Here is a 16,450-nt window from a genome sequence, read left to right as displayed (position 1 = left end):
AGATACACAGTTGGATGAATACGAATACTTTCAGGTACCTGACTCGAGCAAATTAAAACGAACGGCTAAGATTAACTCGAAACACACTGATTATTCGGGATGGCGCTGGAGGATAGTATTATTTAGGCTTCGAGATTCGTGTCAAGTTTAATGAACCATTTACTATTACGATTAAAAAAGGGGGAATTTCATGTATCCCCCTCAAAAAACTTGAAATTACGTATTTCCCCCTCTTAAATTCACAATATCATATTTACCCTTCCAAAATTCAAAAACTCACAAATTTACTCAATAAATTGATTTTTCAATTAAAACTCATTTTAAATTTATAAATTACTCATTTTACCCTTTATTAAATAATAAAAATTCTCCCTCCCAAAAAAAACATGCTGTTATTTTACTACGTAGTTGATTTGGAAAAACCTGGATTATTGAAGCCCCACATGTCTATTCTGACCCATGGCAGAAACCTTTAGAGATTGGTGAAGGGGCTCATGAAGCTAGGCGTACAAGGGATTGGTGGGGAGGTAGACACATCCATGAATGATCTGGACATCACTTACTGGGAAGCTCTTTGCCATGGTATGGCTATGGGGGTGTGTAGTAGACTAGTAGATTTGTGTGTAGCAGAGAGTAGTTTGGAGGGAGTTATTCAATGTATATTTGGTATTAGAGAGTACTTTTTGAAAGTATATTAGGTAGTGGTAGTAAATATCGAAACAAAGAGGTTGGAAGCTATTCAGTGCACAAAGCAATTAATGTGGAGATGTATAAAACAATCTATGGTATATTGAGTAAAAGATTTTGCTAAATTTGAAGCTGACAGATTGAAGGTAGGAGTGGTAGAGGAATATCGAGATCAGAGAATAATGGCTTAGTGTAAACTCTTTGAGGCTTATTGTCGAGCAGCTCCCGAGCGTTAGAAAGGAAGAGGATGTAACCACCAGTGTTAGTACCTAAGTCTCTCTCCGATAATTTCAATTTAATCAGTGTATTTTCCCTTACAGAGTAGCCACTAACCCAAACAAAATCGAGGCGATGCTACATAATCCAGGTTGGGACAAGGTGTAGCGCAGGCTGGTCAAAGGAAATACACTTTGACTAATAGCAGACAATTTGCTTTAAAGTTTGATTTTTGTAATTTTCCTATATATAAATTCACCAGGTTGTGATATGAGAGAAAAATCAAATTATTCATAACATAAAATTGTTGTGATTAAGAATGTTAAATCGATTCTTCACATGCATGGCTGCCTCGTCTCCTTTTGCAAGTCTCCATTTTGATTTGTATTACTTTCCATACAACCCAAGCCATATTTCCTACTATGATGATTCGAAAAGCTAGCCTATGACATCCACACTGCCTATGGTGAGAAACACCAAGCTAGTTAGGGACGAAACCATGTTAGACAGGCATTTGCGAGTGCCCGAAGCATGGGCAAAGATTCAATTGCTAGTAGTAATACCAGGTGGATGTGTGATTGCGTAATAGGTAAAGGTTGAGCTTCTAAGCATTTTTTAGTAGTAAACCTCAGTTCCACTTGTAGAAAAAGGATTATGGTGCCATCCATATTCCCTTTCTCAGTTCAATATCGTAACTGAATGACATAGTGTCTTGAAACTCTTTTTGGTTTAGAGAGGAGAGATAACTTTTGATTATTTAATAGAGGGTAAAATGGGTAATTTATAAATTTAAAATAGTTTTAATAGCAAAATCAATTTATTGGGTAAATTTGTGAGTTTTTCAACTTTGGAAGGGTAAATATGATATTATGAATTTTAGAGGGGGAAATACGTAATTTCAATGTTTTTGAGGGGGATACATGAAATTCCCCCATTAAAAAAAAAACAATTCATAATTACAATTTTTTCTTGCTAATTTTGTTAATAAACTATAACAATTACACACCAACAAAGTGAAGTGAGAGCGGAATAAGTTCTTATTTCACTCTAAAATTTCAAACCAAAATAATGTAATATAAGGCAAGTAGATAAATAATCTCTTTACTTTTGTATACCCCCAAATTATTTTATAATTACACTATATATATTTTACTTTCTAGATTACTAAAATAGTTAAAAGATTTTTTCAAATAAAACGACTTGTTATACAATTTTACAATATTACTTCTATTTTACAATTTTACAATTCTACTTTTATTTTACTTTTATTTCACTTTTTAGATTACTAAAATAGTTAAATTTTTTTTTTTCAAATAAAAAGACTTGTTATACAATTTTAAAATTTAAAATAAAAACGACTTGTTATTCGGGAGTTTAGTCCATATTTTGGGGAAAAAGTATTATGATTTTCTTCTAAAGACTAAACTTATTTTATTACGATCGAAAAACTAAGGACAGAGAGATATTTTAATATTTTTGAAGGTATGTATTTTTTTTTGGAGAAACTTTTTAGTGTGCTCATCAATTTTTTTTAAAATAGCTAATTTCTCCATTAAAACACTTTAATATTCTATATACTCATATAAATTAAAAACCTTTCCTTCTATCCCTTTTATTTATTAAATATATTATTTAGTAATTTTTAAAAGTTAAAATAACAAGTATAGCCTTTCCTTTCATCTAGAGTTGTCCTTTAAAAGTTGAGATGTGATTGAATTGAATAAGAGGCAATCACCAATTGAGTGGTTATTTTATATTTCTTGATATTTAAAATAGGAGAGTTTCAATCCATTATGTTTTTCATATCTAATCATAGCTCATATTTTATATCTTTATTTTTCAAGTTTAAATTGTCAATCCAAACTGCTCAACATGATATCCATAATAAAATATGTTTGGCGATAAAATTTTATATTTTTTTGGAAATTTTATATATTTTTTTAAGATAAGTACAAAATAACTGTTTTTGGACCATTCAAATACAATGATTCCGTACCTATTTTAAATAATAGTAAAAAAATTTCATCCCAGACATATTTTAGTATGAATATCATGTTGAGTGGTTCAGATTGGCAATTTAGATTTTGAACGAAAATATATAAAATACGAGGTATAATAAAGCATAAAAGGCATGAGGTATTGAAACCTACTCTATTTAAAATTGGTCTGATGATTCTTGGAGCTAATATTCCCAATATAATTTTTAAGTTTAAGAGGGAAATTATAATGTTTTATATTCAAAATATAACATTCACAATCAAATATAATATTTAAGTTTAAGTGGGAAAATTATAATTTTTTTTTTTTTTTTAAGTCCGTGGGCGGGTAAATTATAATTGTTGATATGAGAAGGGGTGCAATGAAAAATTTCCAACAATATAAAAACAGGCCTGTTGATTGGCCAATATTTGACATTTGAACTACGCCTACTGCTTTCTTCTTCTTCTTCGCAATGGAGTTTTGCGACCTCCTCCACCGTTACCTTTCAACCGTACCATATAAGCTTCAAAGCTCCGCTCCGATGTCCGCCCAAATTCTCAAAAACCCTAACCCTAACCCTAGCCGTATTCCGATTTCCCCAATCCCCATCCCTTTGCAATCATGGTTCGCCGCGACTCAGAGAATGTCTACGACGGCGTGGAGGAGGAGGTGCAAGGCCGGCGGGTTATCCACGACGTGGAGGAGAAAGAGGCGGAGGAGGAATACGTAAGACAGAGAAAACGACAAAGAGCCGGGAAGAGGACTGTTGGGGTCGGAGGCAATGGTGAGGATGAGACGGAAGGCAGTGATCGGGGTCGTCGGAGAAAGCCTCCGGTAATGAAATTCATTGATTTTGAGGCGGAGGTAGATGACGATGAGGAGGAAGAAGACGAGGGAGAAGATGATGGTAATAGTGTACCTTCTAACAATTCTCAGAATTTCATAGCAAAAGAAAAATTAACAATTCTCAGAAAGATTAACAATTCCATAGAACTGTTTGCTACTTAATTTGTGCCTTATTTTAATCTGTCTCGAATCCAGAAAATGCGATACAGTTATAAAAGTTAGATAATTAACATGACCTGATTCCTTTGTGTATCGAATGTCCATATAAAATTCTCATGCTAAGAAGGGGTTTAAACAGAAACCCACAGAACTGTTTAGAATTCTGTACCTTATTTGAGTGTTTTTTATTTTTTTTTCTCGCATTCAGCGATTGCGATACTTTAAAATAGTTAGTGTAGAATGAATTCTATTATTTACCATGTAAACTATCAATTAAAGGTGGTTATATCATATGATGGATAAATTGGCATCCTTGTTTCTATTGAAAATACAGAAACATAATAGAAATAAATACTTGGTTTGTAAGAGCAACTTCTTATAAAAAAATTAAATGCAGCAGATTTCATCGACGAGGGTGCTGATCAGTTGGTGATGGTGAATGAGCCTGAGCAGAGGATGGGTCGGGTAGATATTATTGCCGAGGAGTGTGAAGACGACATAAATGAGATGGAGCGTCGGGTGATGGAGCGCTACACCAGGCCCAGTCGCATCATCATGGAGCGACAGGAGATGGATCATGCTGGGGATGCCAATGAGGTGGAGCAGCAGGCCCTCCTCCCCACCCTCAGTGACCCCAAACTTTGGTTGGTTAAATGCGCTGTATGATACCTACCCTTTCCTTTCTATTTCTTTCAATTTAATTTCCTGCCAAGTTATATAGCTGATTACCACTATTGATTATGCTGATGAACTCTAGTAATTTCATTAAAGAAATCAAAGTATTCCAGTACCAAACAGCTGGTACGTACTCTATTGCAAACCTGATAAGAAAAACTTGACCTTAAACCCTAAAACAAACTACCTAAAACTAACCAGTATTAAAAAAATTAGCACCAAAAGAATTTGCAACAAAGATAGTAATAGTACTTGCAACAAAGACAGTAGTATGAAGATTTGCAAAAGAAAATATTAAACTTCTGCCTAGCTTAGCTATATGCAAATCTGTTCCACACCTATGCACTGGTAACACTGCCATCTCCTCCAAATATGCATGTACCTGAATTGGTAATTCTTTCACATCAAGAGGTAAAACAATAAGGGAAAGTTTGAAAAAAGAATCATCCCCTCTGCTTTTGCACCAAAAAGATGCCTAGGAAACAGTGTGCGACCCTAATGACCTCAAAGTTTTTGGTGGTGTATTTCTAAAGCAAACACTATTTCTTTCCAAGAATAACCATAGTACAACACATTTGGTTAATTCTAAAAGAAACTTATCTTTAAGAAGCACTTGGGCATCTAAACACCACATATCATGTACTGAAGTACAATTAAAATTAAACCCATTATGTAATGCAATCCAATTCCATAAAATCCAAGCAGTAAAACAACTAATAAAAATATAATCCAATTATTCAAATTGGGAGCATAAAGGACAACTAGAATCTCCTACCCATCTCTCTTTAGAATATTATCTTTAGTCAATATTCTCTTCTTTCTTACTAACCATAAAAACCTTAATCTTCAGAGGAATTCTAGACTTCCAGATACTATCAAATTCTTTATTTTGAATACCTCCAAATCCCAACCACAAATAGAAGGATTTAACTGTGAAAATGCCAGATGCTATCCATCTCCAAGAAATCAAATCATCATTAATTGATGAAATAGTATAAGATTGAAATTGAACAACTAAACTGTTCCATTCTTTTAAATAGATACCTCCTAATTGCCTAACAAATTCTATATTCATTTGATTATTGTAGAATATATACCTCAACAACTGAAATATCAGGATAAGAGGTAATCAGAAACAAGTTAGGATAAGCACATTTTAAAGCACAATGTCCTCTCCATCTATTATGCCAAAACAATGTTTGTTTTCCACTATGAACAATTTTATTTAATCCTAAGCTAATATACCCTTCATTATTTCCTTCCAAAAAGGAGAAAGTTTCTTAGTTAGTCACGGTAGCATTATATTTAGAAATAAGGATACCTTTCCATGTACCTCTTGAATCTTTGCATCACTAAATCTATACCACCACTTACCTAGTAGGGCTTGATTCATTATTTCCAAATTTATTACACCTAATGCACCCAGATTCTTGCTCCTACAAACTATTTTCTAAGACACGAGTGGGCGTTTTATCCTCACTGTATCACCACCATACCAAAGAAATTTTTTCCTCAGTTTGTCAATTTTAATCCTAACATTCTTTGGCATTCTATGAAGTTCCAGCCAGTACATTAGCCGATACTACCAAATTTAGTAATGTTTGTGAGCTGTCTGCTCACTGACCTTAAAAAAAAAAACTTATCCAGCCTTGTAATCTCCTTTCTATTTTTTTTTTCTATCAAATCTGTAGGTGGCAATTTTTTTCCAATGCAAAGGGACACCCAAGTAACTAATGGGCAAATTAGCAATTTTATACCCTAATCTATTAGCCAAATTAATCACTTCCCATTTATAAATATTAAGTGGAATAATTTTACTCTTATTAAAGTTAATTTTTGGAACAGAAAGGTCTTCAAATCCTATTAAAATCCATTTCAAGGCTTCTACTATCCTATCATTTGCAAAATGCAGATTTAAAATATAACCAAAGTTTTGAAAAGCACAAGCCCCTGTATATACCCAGCTACCTGTGCTTTTTATATTTTATTTTAATTTTGTTGAGCACATCTGCTACTATGTCAAAGAAAAGGACAGAGAGGATCTCTGTCATAGCGTCCTTTGACATTTAAAATAACTACCTAATTATTGGTGACATAAAAAAGTTTTATTTAATGATGAATGCAGATTGGACACGAGCGTGAGATTGCAATACGCTTAATGCAAAGGTCCGTTCATGGGGAAGGACTTTGTATTTCGTCAGTTATTGCATTGGACCATCTTAAGAATTATATCTATGTCGAAGCTGAGACCATAGCTAATGTTAAGGAGGTTTGATTATGCTATCCGTTTCTATCATTATTTTATTTTTGCATATCTAAAAAGTTCTTAGTTTTTAATGAGATTGTTTTATTTTCTTCAGGCTTTAGATGGTCTACGGAATGTATATTCTTCTTTCGTTCCTCAAGTTGTTCCAATAGAGGAGATGACTGCTGTTCTTTCAGTAGAGAACAAGACTATGGATATTACTAAAGGTGCTTGGGTTCGAATGAAGCGGGGAGATTATAAAGGAGACCTTGCTCAGGTTCAGTTTTTGGCTTTACCTTTCTCTCTTTTTTTTATTATCATTTGGAGTTGTCTTGTTTATCCTTTTTGACTTGGCATGTTTCTGGTGTATGGTGAAGGTTGTTGATGTTGATGATGTTAAACGGGAAGTCACAGTTAAGCTCATTCCTAGGCTTGATTTACAACATCTTGCAGAAAAGAGTGCAGTTAAAGCAGTTAGCTCTCTCTCTCTCTCTCTCTCTCTCTCGCCCCTCAAAACTTTTATATGGGAAATCATGATGGTGTTAAAATTCTGTCGCCCTTGGTGAACATTCATGATCCTCATTAGTTATTGCAAGTATAGTGCCCTTTAAGTGCATATTTAATTTTTAATTTGATAGGCACATTCTGTACTTTAATCTTCTATCAATAATTTCAGAGAAATGAGCAGCTGAAAAAGAGGGCTGTTGTACCTCCCCCAAGATTCTTCAAAAAAGAGGAAGTCAGGTATTCTCATAATTTCCTTGATAGTTAAAAAATTGCAGCGTTAGGAAAAAGACCCAGGTACTATTGTCTTTGTTCTTTTCTACTTTACTAAGTTATACTTGTTGGTCAACATGATTGATATTAGGAAGTACAAGAACCTCAGAGTGTGCAAGAAGTGGAACAGAAATTTAGGCGAGGGTTTTGTCCAACTTGAAGGGCCATCACTGCCGCAATTGGTTTTCAAGGATGGTTTTTTATACAAGACGGTGTCAATGAAATCAATTAACACCAACTACATCCAGCCATCCTTTGCAGAACTGGAGATGTTCAACGGGCGTCGTCGTGATGTGTGTGGGGACATTGCCAATTTGTCTACTACGTCTAGAAAGAAGGGTCATTTCATGAAAGGCGATGCTGTAATTGTCGTCCGTGGTGACCTAAAAAACCTCGAGGGCTGGGTTCATAATGTGGAAGGATCCACTGTCCACGTCAGACCGAAAACAAGACTTCCGGTAACAATCTTTATCTTTTTCCTTTCTATTTTTGCACTTGAAATCATTTTTTTTTACTTCATGCTTCTGAGATGTTAGCTTTTAGTGTTGTTACCTATTTGACAAACAATATCTTATCATACATAACTATCACTAGGCATATGTCCAACTATTTCAATGATCATAATGTTCAGAAAAATAATTTAAAATTTTCATGCCATTGTAAAGAACTATTTGTTTATGAAGGGGCTGTTTGAAGAGTTGCTATCTGACTAAAACTTCCATTTATACAGGAAATACTTTCTTTCAATGAGAAGGAGCTGTGCAAGTTTTTTAAGCCAGGGGAACAAATAAAGGTGGTCTCTGGTGTTTTGGAGGGTGCAAGCGGAACAGTGGTCAAAGTGAATGGGCATGTATTGACCGTGTTGTCTGATACCAATAGCGAACACGTACTTACACATCTTATCTTGTAGTTTCAAAATTTTCAAAGACTAATGAAGAAGAAATTTTAATATTTATCTTTCCTCTTTGCTTTTCCAGATCCATGTCTTTGCGGACTATGCGGTGAAGAGCACAGAATTTACCAAACCCTTGGCTCAAATGGGAGGTTATGAGTTGTATGATCTTGTACAGCTCATGTAAGAATCCATCTTTACTTTTTTTTTATGGGGAAAAAGGAAGCACTTATAGTATGTGTACCGATTCTTATTATTTTATCCTTTTGCAGCGACAAGTCCTTCGGGGTTATTATTCGAATGGAGGTTGAAGGACTTGAGGCAAGAGAAGACTTGAAATTTCTTTCTTTGGCCCGTATTTAATTTGACATGTGATTCATTTAAACTGATTTGGTTCTTTTGACATGTATGATAGGTTTTTCAAGGGGTGCCTGATCGACCTAAGGTTAGAGTTGTAAACCTTAGGGAGATCAGAAACAAAATTGGCTGGTGCAAAAATGCCAATGATAGGTCAAATAACATTATTTCGGCCAAGGATGTTGTCAGGGTTATGGAAGGCCCACTCAAGGTATGCTACTTAATTTTTTTATAAACAAGCTAATGACATTTAAAGCCTGCCTAAAATATGTTTGTTCATATATGTAAAACTTTCTTCCTTGAAAATAGGGGAAGCAAGGGCTGGTGAAGCACATATTCAATGGGATGTTGTTCATCCATGACCCTTGCCGCACTGAGCATGCCGGTTTCATTTGCACCAAAGTACAGTCCTGTCTGCTTGTTGGTGGATCTAACAACAGAAATGTACGTCCTTTTAATTTCTATATAGCCCCAGATAAAAACAAATTAAGAGCACACTCAGATAAAAACAAATTAAGAGCACACTCAGATCTAGAAATACTAAATATAACCCTGCCCTATGACATATCAAAATAATGCCCTCATATATAATAATCGATCTGATTGTCTTATTACAGGTTGGAGATGTCTCGGGCTCACGACTTGGTGCTCCTAGTCGATCCCCCAGCTCACAGTTCAGAGGGCCCCCCCGTCGAGTAGCTTCCTCTCAATGTAATCCCCACATGAAAAATATAATGTTTTAATTTGATTTGTGTTGTAGCATGCATAATCTCTTTTTTTTTTCTTCTTCGATAATAGTTGTAACATGCATAATTTGATTTATGTTTTGCAGTTTCAGGTTGGAGTTTTGGAGGTCGTGGCCAAGGGCACGGGAAGATCTTGGTGGGGAAGCATGTGAAGGTAAAATCTGGTCCCTACAAGGGTTACCATGGCCGGGTTGTTGGTTTCAAGGGAGTCATTGTACGTGTTGAGCTCGAGTCATTGATGAAGACCATCAACTGTACTGCTCTCCTCTCTCTTACTGTCCTTTTTCAGTCCATGTTTTGTTTAGGATGTTCCACTTATATTTATCGATGCTGACTGTAACAGTTTCTAGAGACCAGATTATTGCTGAAAGTGGTACTCCAGCTCCAGCTCCAGCTCTTTCGTAAGTATAATTAGTACTCTGCTTCTTTGTTGTTGTCTAAACCTATACTAAACATTGAGCTTACCACTGACATGAATTGGAATTTTACTTGTTCATCAGGGAAGCAAGATCCTTGCCTGGTGCAAGGACCCCTAGGACACCGCTGCATACAGTGCTGACCCCTATGCGGGATGTTGGAGGTTTGATTCTCTCTGTTTTGACCTCTAGTTCTTGTTTTAATCTTTGGTATCCATTGTTTTGTTGCAAAGTAAAAGCACCTAAAACCTAGCTAGCTGACAAAAAAAAACAATCATAAATCTATTTTTCCTTACTAGAGTTTGATTCTCCATGTACCATGCTAATATCAGTAGTTCAGTACCTATACAGAATCTGTGTGCTTACCGGTTTGGCTTGTTAAATACGACCGGCACAAATTTAGTCCTACTGAACAAAAACAACCAGCATCTCGAATACTTTTGTCTAACAGAATTCCAATTATTCCAATGTGAACTTAGTCTGACAACTGGCTGGAAATATGCAAAAACAACCTTCAAATATAAGAAACTACACATACCTAAAGTTTAGTCTATATTGTTTATTTGGTTACATGCAGCAACACCGACGCCTGGTGGTATGAGAACCACTAGTGGCTCAGATGGTGCTAGGTATCGGAGGTGATGATTGCTGCTAGATTGTTTAATGAACTCGGAAATTCAAAATAGAAGACAGATAAATAGACAAAAGGCCAGGATCTTTTATAAAGAAATCCATGGGCAATCAAAAAGGGTACATGATGAGGCCCAACTCACCACACGATGTCGTCCCCATTGGTACTGCTAGAACCACTGGTACTGGTCCTGATGAATTGGTACAAGCTCCACTGAGCTACGTTATCGCAGGACAAGTCATGCTAATCGGCCTCAGATGTTCTTCTATATTGCTTCTCTTTTTCATTATCTATAGTTGCGTCACCGCCACAGAAAATGATGATTAGTATAGGAATCTAGGTGGTCTTAGTAGCCTTGTTTATTTTTATTTTTTATCTTTTATTTATGTAATTATGGTGTTGTAGAGTCGGACATCTGATGACTATATATATAATGATGGTGGAAGGAAGTATTGAATTGTATCGTTTGATTGTACATCTCATGGTGGTTGTTATAATTTACATCTTCTCTTCAGAAAGCTATAGTTATAATAATCTAAAAACAAATGTTTTTTACTATTAATGAGATGGCTATTGAATGCTATTACAGCTTAAACTGATATTATTTCAGCTGTTTGCTAAATTGAATGACCAACTTTTTAAAATGCATTGAACAAATTAATCCCTTTTACCCCCACATAAGCACAAGTCATTTAATTTAAACCATTTTAGCATATTTATCACATAACCTTAATTAGTTATCATATCCACAAGAGAAACAGTGTCTTAACAACATTTAAAACAGCATTTGCATACAAATGTAATATAAATATAATTACTCCATTTTAAACTTCTTAGCCTCCCGCTTCTTTTCCTTCTTCCTAGCACTCTTTCGTGCACTCTTGTTGGGTCCCACACCTGACAGGTTTTCCACTTTTATTTTTTATTTATTATTATTTTTTTTTTGGTTTCATACATTGCCCGTAGGCCTACTTTTATTTCCTCACTCTGGCAAAGTACTAACCAGGCAGGGCCCGCACTACACTTGGTTTCTGGATTTGTGCTCACTTGCTCCAAAGGGGGAACGAGATCACTTGCCCCCCTGGGGGTGCAGGAAATTCTTGCCCCTAGAACCACTGCCGAGTGGGGTCGGAATCACTTTTAAAATTTAAATATTTGATCTGGAACCCACATCGGATCCACCAGCAGTGACTTTAGGGGCAGGAATTTCCTGCCCCTAGGGGTGCAGGATATTTGATTCCTCCAAAGGAATATTTACTTGATCAGGATTCGGGTTGGCACTAGGGTTAGAGCTCAAATTGATATCCAAAGAGTTCAATTTTGGATTGCATTGCCTGTAACATAAAAATTTTTGATACAGGGTTTCCTGCAAATTTTGAGAAAAAAATGTCATCAGAATTTAGGTCAAATATAAATGGAATTGCATGACACACTCGACCAAAAACAAATGTTTGCAAATATGTTAGACCTACTAGGAAATTCATTTTGGTACCTAAAATAGAATCAATGGCAACACGGGCAGCAGCCTGTTCGACTTCTTTCTTACTCTTCAATAGTGGTTCAAAGTACGTATTCCCTTCGAAAGAGACAGAGGATACAAATTTCGATGGGGCCCACTTTCCTATGTGTAGGTTTTATACACCGGCACATCCTGATTTCCTATTTTTATCTCCATCTTCTTTCAGGATTGACTTAAATGTGTTATTCTGCATTCAACATATACAATATGTGTTCCATTGAATTAAAAAATTACAAAAAAAAAATATCATCCTATATTATTCTCTTTTCTTTTTTGCAAATGAAAGTGTAAGAAGAGATAAATTTACTGCAATTAGATATTGCGGGAAAACGGGAGGATTCGTTTCTGTAACTTCTACAGGTTCCTTAACTGAGTCAATTTGAGAGACAACATTACAATTAAGGTTAGGGTTGGGGTTGGGGTCACTTTCAGCTGTTGCTGGCACGAATTTCTTGATTACTTGTGACATCAAGCAACTTGTATCAGAGTTCTCTGAAAAAAGTAATAAAAGGATATCAATTTGAAAAGCAAAAGTCTAAAGCATTATTTAATAATCACCTAAGAGAGAATTGATGCCAAACCGTGAGGCATTTTGCTCAGCCTCTTTCTTACTCTTCGAAAGCGGGTCCGCTCTCAGGAACTTTCCTGTTATAAGAAGGCAAATACAACTGTCCTTTCCTCACACTATATTCATGGAGGACAGTTTTGGATAATTTGGAACCCTGTAATAATTCAATTAGCAATGATATGCCAATCCAACAAGTGCAAATATTATACTGGTATGATATAATGAACATTTACAGATGCTATGTGGCATTCACAGAGTTACAATTTCGGAAGGTGAATAGAGCACAGTAGTCAGTACCACCACACTGTCAGTAAATGCTGTATTGGATTTTCTGAGAGACACTTTTTTGGTGGAACACATATTGCTTCAATTACTTTTGTCCAGTGACTGTCAGAAGCACTTTATTCCATGAAATATGGCACTTTGCTTCAATTACTCTGCAATCCATCCTTTTTCTAATATTCACAAAGGATAATGCACATGCAAAGGTATAAAGAGCCTATTAATGACTTTACACATGGAGTCATGAATAACTGTACATTAGACAAAACAGAGGATCGGTTACTCATCCAAACTAACATACTTAAGAGTTTAAGATTAGAGTTTGTTTTACAAAAAATCAAGATACAAAAAGGAAATTGCAATTTCCTTATTATTTACACACAATAATTTTATTTTTTGACATTTGCTCTAGTACATTGTTTTTGAACCATAAAAGTGAAATATGGGAATATTAATATATTTTATTAAAAATAACCAAGTTTTTGAAAAAAAATTAAAAATATCCAAACTGCAAGAAAATCTTGCGGTTTGGAATTTTTATTCCTTCTTGCGGTTTGGGATTTTTTTTTTTTTTTTTTTTTGCACTATAAAAACCCCGTTGCACTATATCTCTTTGAGTTTTGAAAAAAAAATAATTATCATGTAAATGACATATATTGAACAAACAATCATAGATAATTTTAATAATATTTGAATAATAAATGAAACCGTAATCCATTAAAATAATAAGCAAATGCACACAATAAATAGTAAATGAATTTTAAAATAATTATATGGGTAATTGTTGAATAATCTCTTGGGCTTTTGAAAAAACTAATACCGGTTGTTGTATGTCTACTGTTGATAAAAAAACTTAACTGACTTTTTGAGACACTAATGACATTTTTTTTTGCAATTCTGATTCCGTCGATGTCCGTTGGGATTTAATGATTTGTTTTCACAAGTTTTACATCAATTTTTTTAGGATTTACGGTTTATAGTACATCAATTTACACCAACAACTTGAGGTTTATTTCAAACCATAAGAAATTCTTGCGGTTTGAGTATTTTTAAATTTTTTTCAAAACTTGGTTATTTTTAATAAAAATATATTAAAAAATGGTTATACATAAAAATGTGGGGTGCTAAGGTATAGACTACAGATTGCTTTATTTTGCTTTTGTAATTTGAAAACAATAGCTTGAGTCTTGAGAATTGAGATGAGTCCGGTAGTTGTAAAGTGTAAAGTTATGACAGTAATTTGTTGTTGGCCTAATGAGCCGTTCAAAAATATTTCAAAGTACTAATGAAACTTCCGACAAACATACCCTAGTCCCTACTTTAATTAATGGAAGTTTAAAAGAAGAATAATATATATAGATATAGATATAATGACATCTCTCCCAATCGATCTTTTGACCGAGTCAAAATCAATTGAAAAATCACTGCTGCTAATAGTGAGAATCAATGAGAAACGTCAACAATCGATGATTAATCCGCCGAGAAACTCACCGATTTTTCTCTAAAAAAGCACAAACCGAGGAACTCACCGATTCCGATCCAACTCGGCCGATTTTTCACCAGCATCCCGATCTACCTCATCTTCTATAAACTCTTATACACCCAACCAATTTTTCTTCTTCTATAGCACTCCTACTCCCAAATCGTATGATATTTATGAAATTACGAAACAAACATAAAGACGAAACATACCGACATCAAAGCAAAGATATTCCTCAATCCATATTCACTTTTCACTCCAAATGGACCCAGAGTTTGAGGTGACATCAGCCGCAGAGGGCCGGGAGGTTGGCGGGACATCAGCCGCAGAGGCCCCGGAGATCGAAGAGACATCTGCCGCAGATGAACGGGAGACCGAGGTTGGACGTTATTGGAAATACGATTCCACTTCATCATCAGATTCTATTTTCCGTGCCCCAGCGCACATCAGATACGGTCGAGAATCTGATTTTGAGCCTAAGTTGGTTTCTATTGGCCCCTATTACCGTGGACGTCATAATCTCCAACCAATGGAAGATACAAAAGTCTGGTGCATGTCAAACCTTCTTATGATGCGGCTAGGTGATGAACATAAAGGTGAAAACACACACTTTTATCATAGAGGTGGAATTATCATGGATCGTGTGCCTGTCGACCCGTTTATGAAGTTTGAAAGGCGTGCTCGTAGTTTCTATAAAGAGAAGTTTGACCAAATTAGTGATGTTGAATTTGTTCGGATGCTACTTCTGGACAGTTGCTTTGTTATCCGAATTGTTCTCTCTTTCTATGGAGCGATACCGGAGAGTATGGGTTCTCTAGAGGTGAACGTAAAAGAGGTAAGATCTGACTTGCTTCTGTTGGAAAATCAAATTCCCCTCTTTTTTCTTAACGTGGTGTATTACTGGCTTTTCCCAAATGCGGACAAGTCCATCAAACTTATACGTGTCCTTCGATGGTTTATAGAACGTGATTTGCCATGGCAATTCAGTTTCAATTGCTTGGATTTCAAATCAGACCATTTGCTCGACTTTTATTGGAAAAGCTCTCTGCCAAGGGCGAAAAAATTAATTGAAATAATGAAAAGTCCCAAGCTGCAGCAAACACCCAGCTGGGTAGATATCCGCCGCTCATTGCCAAAGTTGATAGAAAATGCAACTGAACTTAACCAGACTGCAGGTATAAAATTTGAAAAATTCAAAAGGGACGATGATTATGAAGGTCTTCAAGTTGAATTTTCAAAGGGCATCATGCGGATGCATTGCCTAAAGATTGACTCAACTCTGGCGATCTTATTAGTAAATCTCATCGCCTTTGAGAACTCCATGCCACTCTCACTTCGAATTATTAGCACCTACATAAAATTTTTGGATGATCTCATCGATTCAGAGAAGGATGTGGAGTTGCTTCAGAAATTTGGCGTTATATATAACACACTGAGCAGTCACACACATGCAGCCACTTTGTTCAATGATATTGGTATCCTTTGTTTGATTGACAACTACGATAATCCTTTCCCCCACTTGTTTTGGGATGTCAAGGAATACTATAAGTCAAGTTGGAACCGTAGATGGGCGAGCTTGCGGAAGAACTACTTCAATAGCCCATGGGCGGGCATCTCGGTGTTCGCAGGTGTGATCCTGCTAATTCTTACGGTACTTCAGACATTCTACACTATCTATGGATACTACAACCCAAGGAACTAATTAGCTGTCAGTTTCGATTTCTTTACAATTTGCAATCTTGTTCTCTTAATAAGTCTGTAATATTGTTAATTTTCCTTTTCCTTTTGTTTTTTTTTTCGTTTGGTTTGGTTTGTCCTCTGGATATTTGCTTCCCCTTGTACCGCAATGATGTTTACCATTTGAAAGTGAAATTGTCATTAATGTACGAATTTGTATCCTTTGTTATTCATTTTTAAGGTTTGACATTAGTGGATTTGTGGCTTCATTTGATATTTTTATGTGTTTAGATTCAG

General features: G+C 35.4%; 4 protein-coding genes across 4 annotated transcripts; 3 read left to right on the top strand and 1 right to left on the bottom strand.

The window, feature by feature from the left end:
• The first annotated feature begins 3,427 nt into the window (after positions 1-3,427).
• Positions 3,428-8,843, top strand: LOC144559574 (putative transcription elongation factor SPT5 homolog 2). Its single transcript, XM_078308637.1, has 10 exons — positions 3,428-3,790; positions 4,289-4,548; positions 6,689-6,832; positions 6,924-7,085; positions 7,186-7,281; positions 7,485-7,552; positions 7,677-8,043; positions 8,316-8,471; positions 8,563-8,660; positions 8,750-8,843. Exons 1-10 carry the CDS (start codon positions 3,505-3,507, stop codon positions 8,838-8,840), a joined length of 1,728 nt encoding a protein of 575 aa, XP_078164763.1. The 5' UTR covers positions 3,428-3,504; the 3' UTR covers positions 8,841-8,843.
• A 69-nt stretch (positions 8,844-8,912) lies between these two features.
• On the top strand, positions 8,913-11,026 carry LOC144559575 (putative transcription elongation factor SPT5 homolog 1). Its single transcript, XM_078308638.1, has 7 exons — positions 8,913-9,045; positions 9,144-9,278; positions 9,452-9,545; positions 9,667-9,834; positions 9,924-9,981; positions 10,081-10,160; positions 10,574-11,026. Exons 1-7 carry the CDS (start codon positions 9,028-9,030, stop codon positions 10,636-10,638), a joined length of 618 nt encoding a protein of 205 aa, XP_078164764.1. The 5' UTR covers positions 8,913-9,027; the 3' UTR covers positions 10,639-11,026.
• Positions 11,027-11,875: 849 nt separating this feature from the next.
• LOC144559976 (uncharacterized) lies at positions 11,876-14,562 on the bottom strand. The gene is made up of 5 exons (XM_078309141.1): positions 14,514-14,562; positions 12,705-12,791; positions 12,454-12,638; positions 12,120-12,333; positions 11,876-11,993 (listed from the first exon to the last, which is right to left on the bottom strand). The coding sequence occupies exons 1-4, from the start codon at positions 14,560-14,562 to the stop codon at positions 12,262-12,264; spliced, it is 393 nt and encodes a 130-aa protein (XP_078165267.1). The 3' UTR covers positions 11,876-11,993; positions 12,120-12,261.
• Positions 14,563-14,738: 176 nt separating this feature from the next.
• LOC144559975 (UPF0481 protein At3g47200-like) lies at positions 14,739-16,178 on the top strand. The gene has a single exon (XM_078309140.1). The coding sequence runs from the start codon at positions 14,739-14,741 to the stop codon at positions 16,176-16,178; it is 1,440 nt and encodes a 479-aa protein (XP_078165266.1).
• The last annotated feature ends 272 nt before the right edge of the window (positions 16,179-16,450 follow it).

This window comes from Carex rostrata, chromosome 9, assembly GCF_964058835.1.
Source record: "Carex rostrata chromosome 9, lpCarRost1.2, whole genome shotgun sequence".
NCBI lineage: Eukaryota > Viridiplantae > Streptophyta > Magnoliopsida > Poales > Cyperaceae > Carex > Carex rostrata.
This window is presented reverse-complemented; position numbering and strand designations above follow the sequence as displayed.

Coding starts and splice junctions, on each gene's coding strand:
- LOC144559975 (XM_078309140.1), top strand. CDS start 14,739: ATGGACCCAGAGTTTGAGGTGACATCAGCCGCAGAGGGCCGGGAGGTT.
- LOC144559574 (XM_078308637.1), top strand. CDS start 3,505: ATGGTTCGCCGCGACTCAGAGAATGTCTACGACGGCGTGGAGGAGGAG. Junction 4,549..6,688: donor TTTGGTTGGTTAAATGCGCT/GTATGATACCTA, acceptor TGATGAATGCAG/ATTGGACACGAGCGTGAGAT. Junction 7,086..7,185: donor ATAAAGGAGACCTTGCTCAG/GTTCAGTTTTTG, acceptor TGTATGGTGAAG/GTTGTTGATGTTGATGATGT.
- LOC144559575 (XM_078308638.1), top strand. Junction 9,279..9,451: donor GTGGATCTAACAACAGAAAT/GTACGTCCTTTT, acceptor GTCTTATTACAG/GTTGGAGATGTCTCGGGCTC. Junction 10,161..10,573: donor CCCTATGCGGGATGTTGGAG/GTTTGATTCTCT, acceptor GGTTACATGCAG/CAACACCGACGCCTGGTGGT.
- LOC144559976 (XM_078309141.1), bottom strand. CDS start 14,562: ATGCTGGTGAAAAATCGGCCGAGTTGGATCGGAATCGGTGAGTTCCTC. Junction 12,792..14,513: donor CGGAATCGGTGAGTTCCTCG/GTTTGTGCTTTT, acceptor TTCTTATAACAG/GAAAGTTCCTGAGAGCGGAC. Junction 12,639..12,704: donor TGGCATCAATTCTCTCTTAG/GTGATTATTAAA, acceptor TACTTTTTTCAG/AGAACTCTGATACAAGTTGC.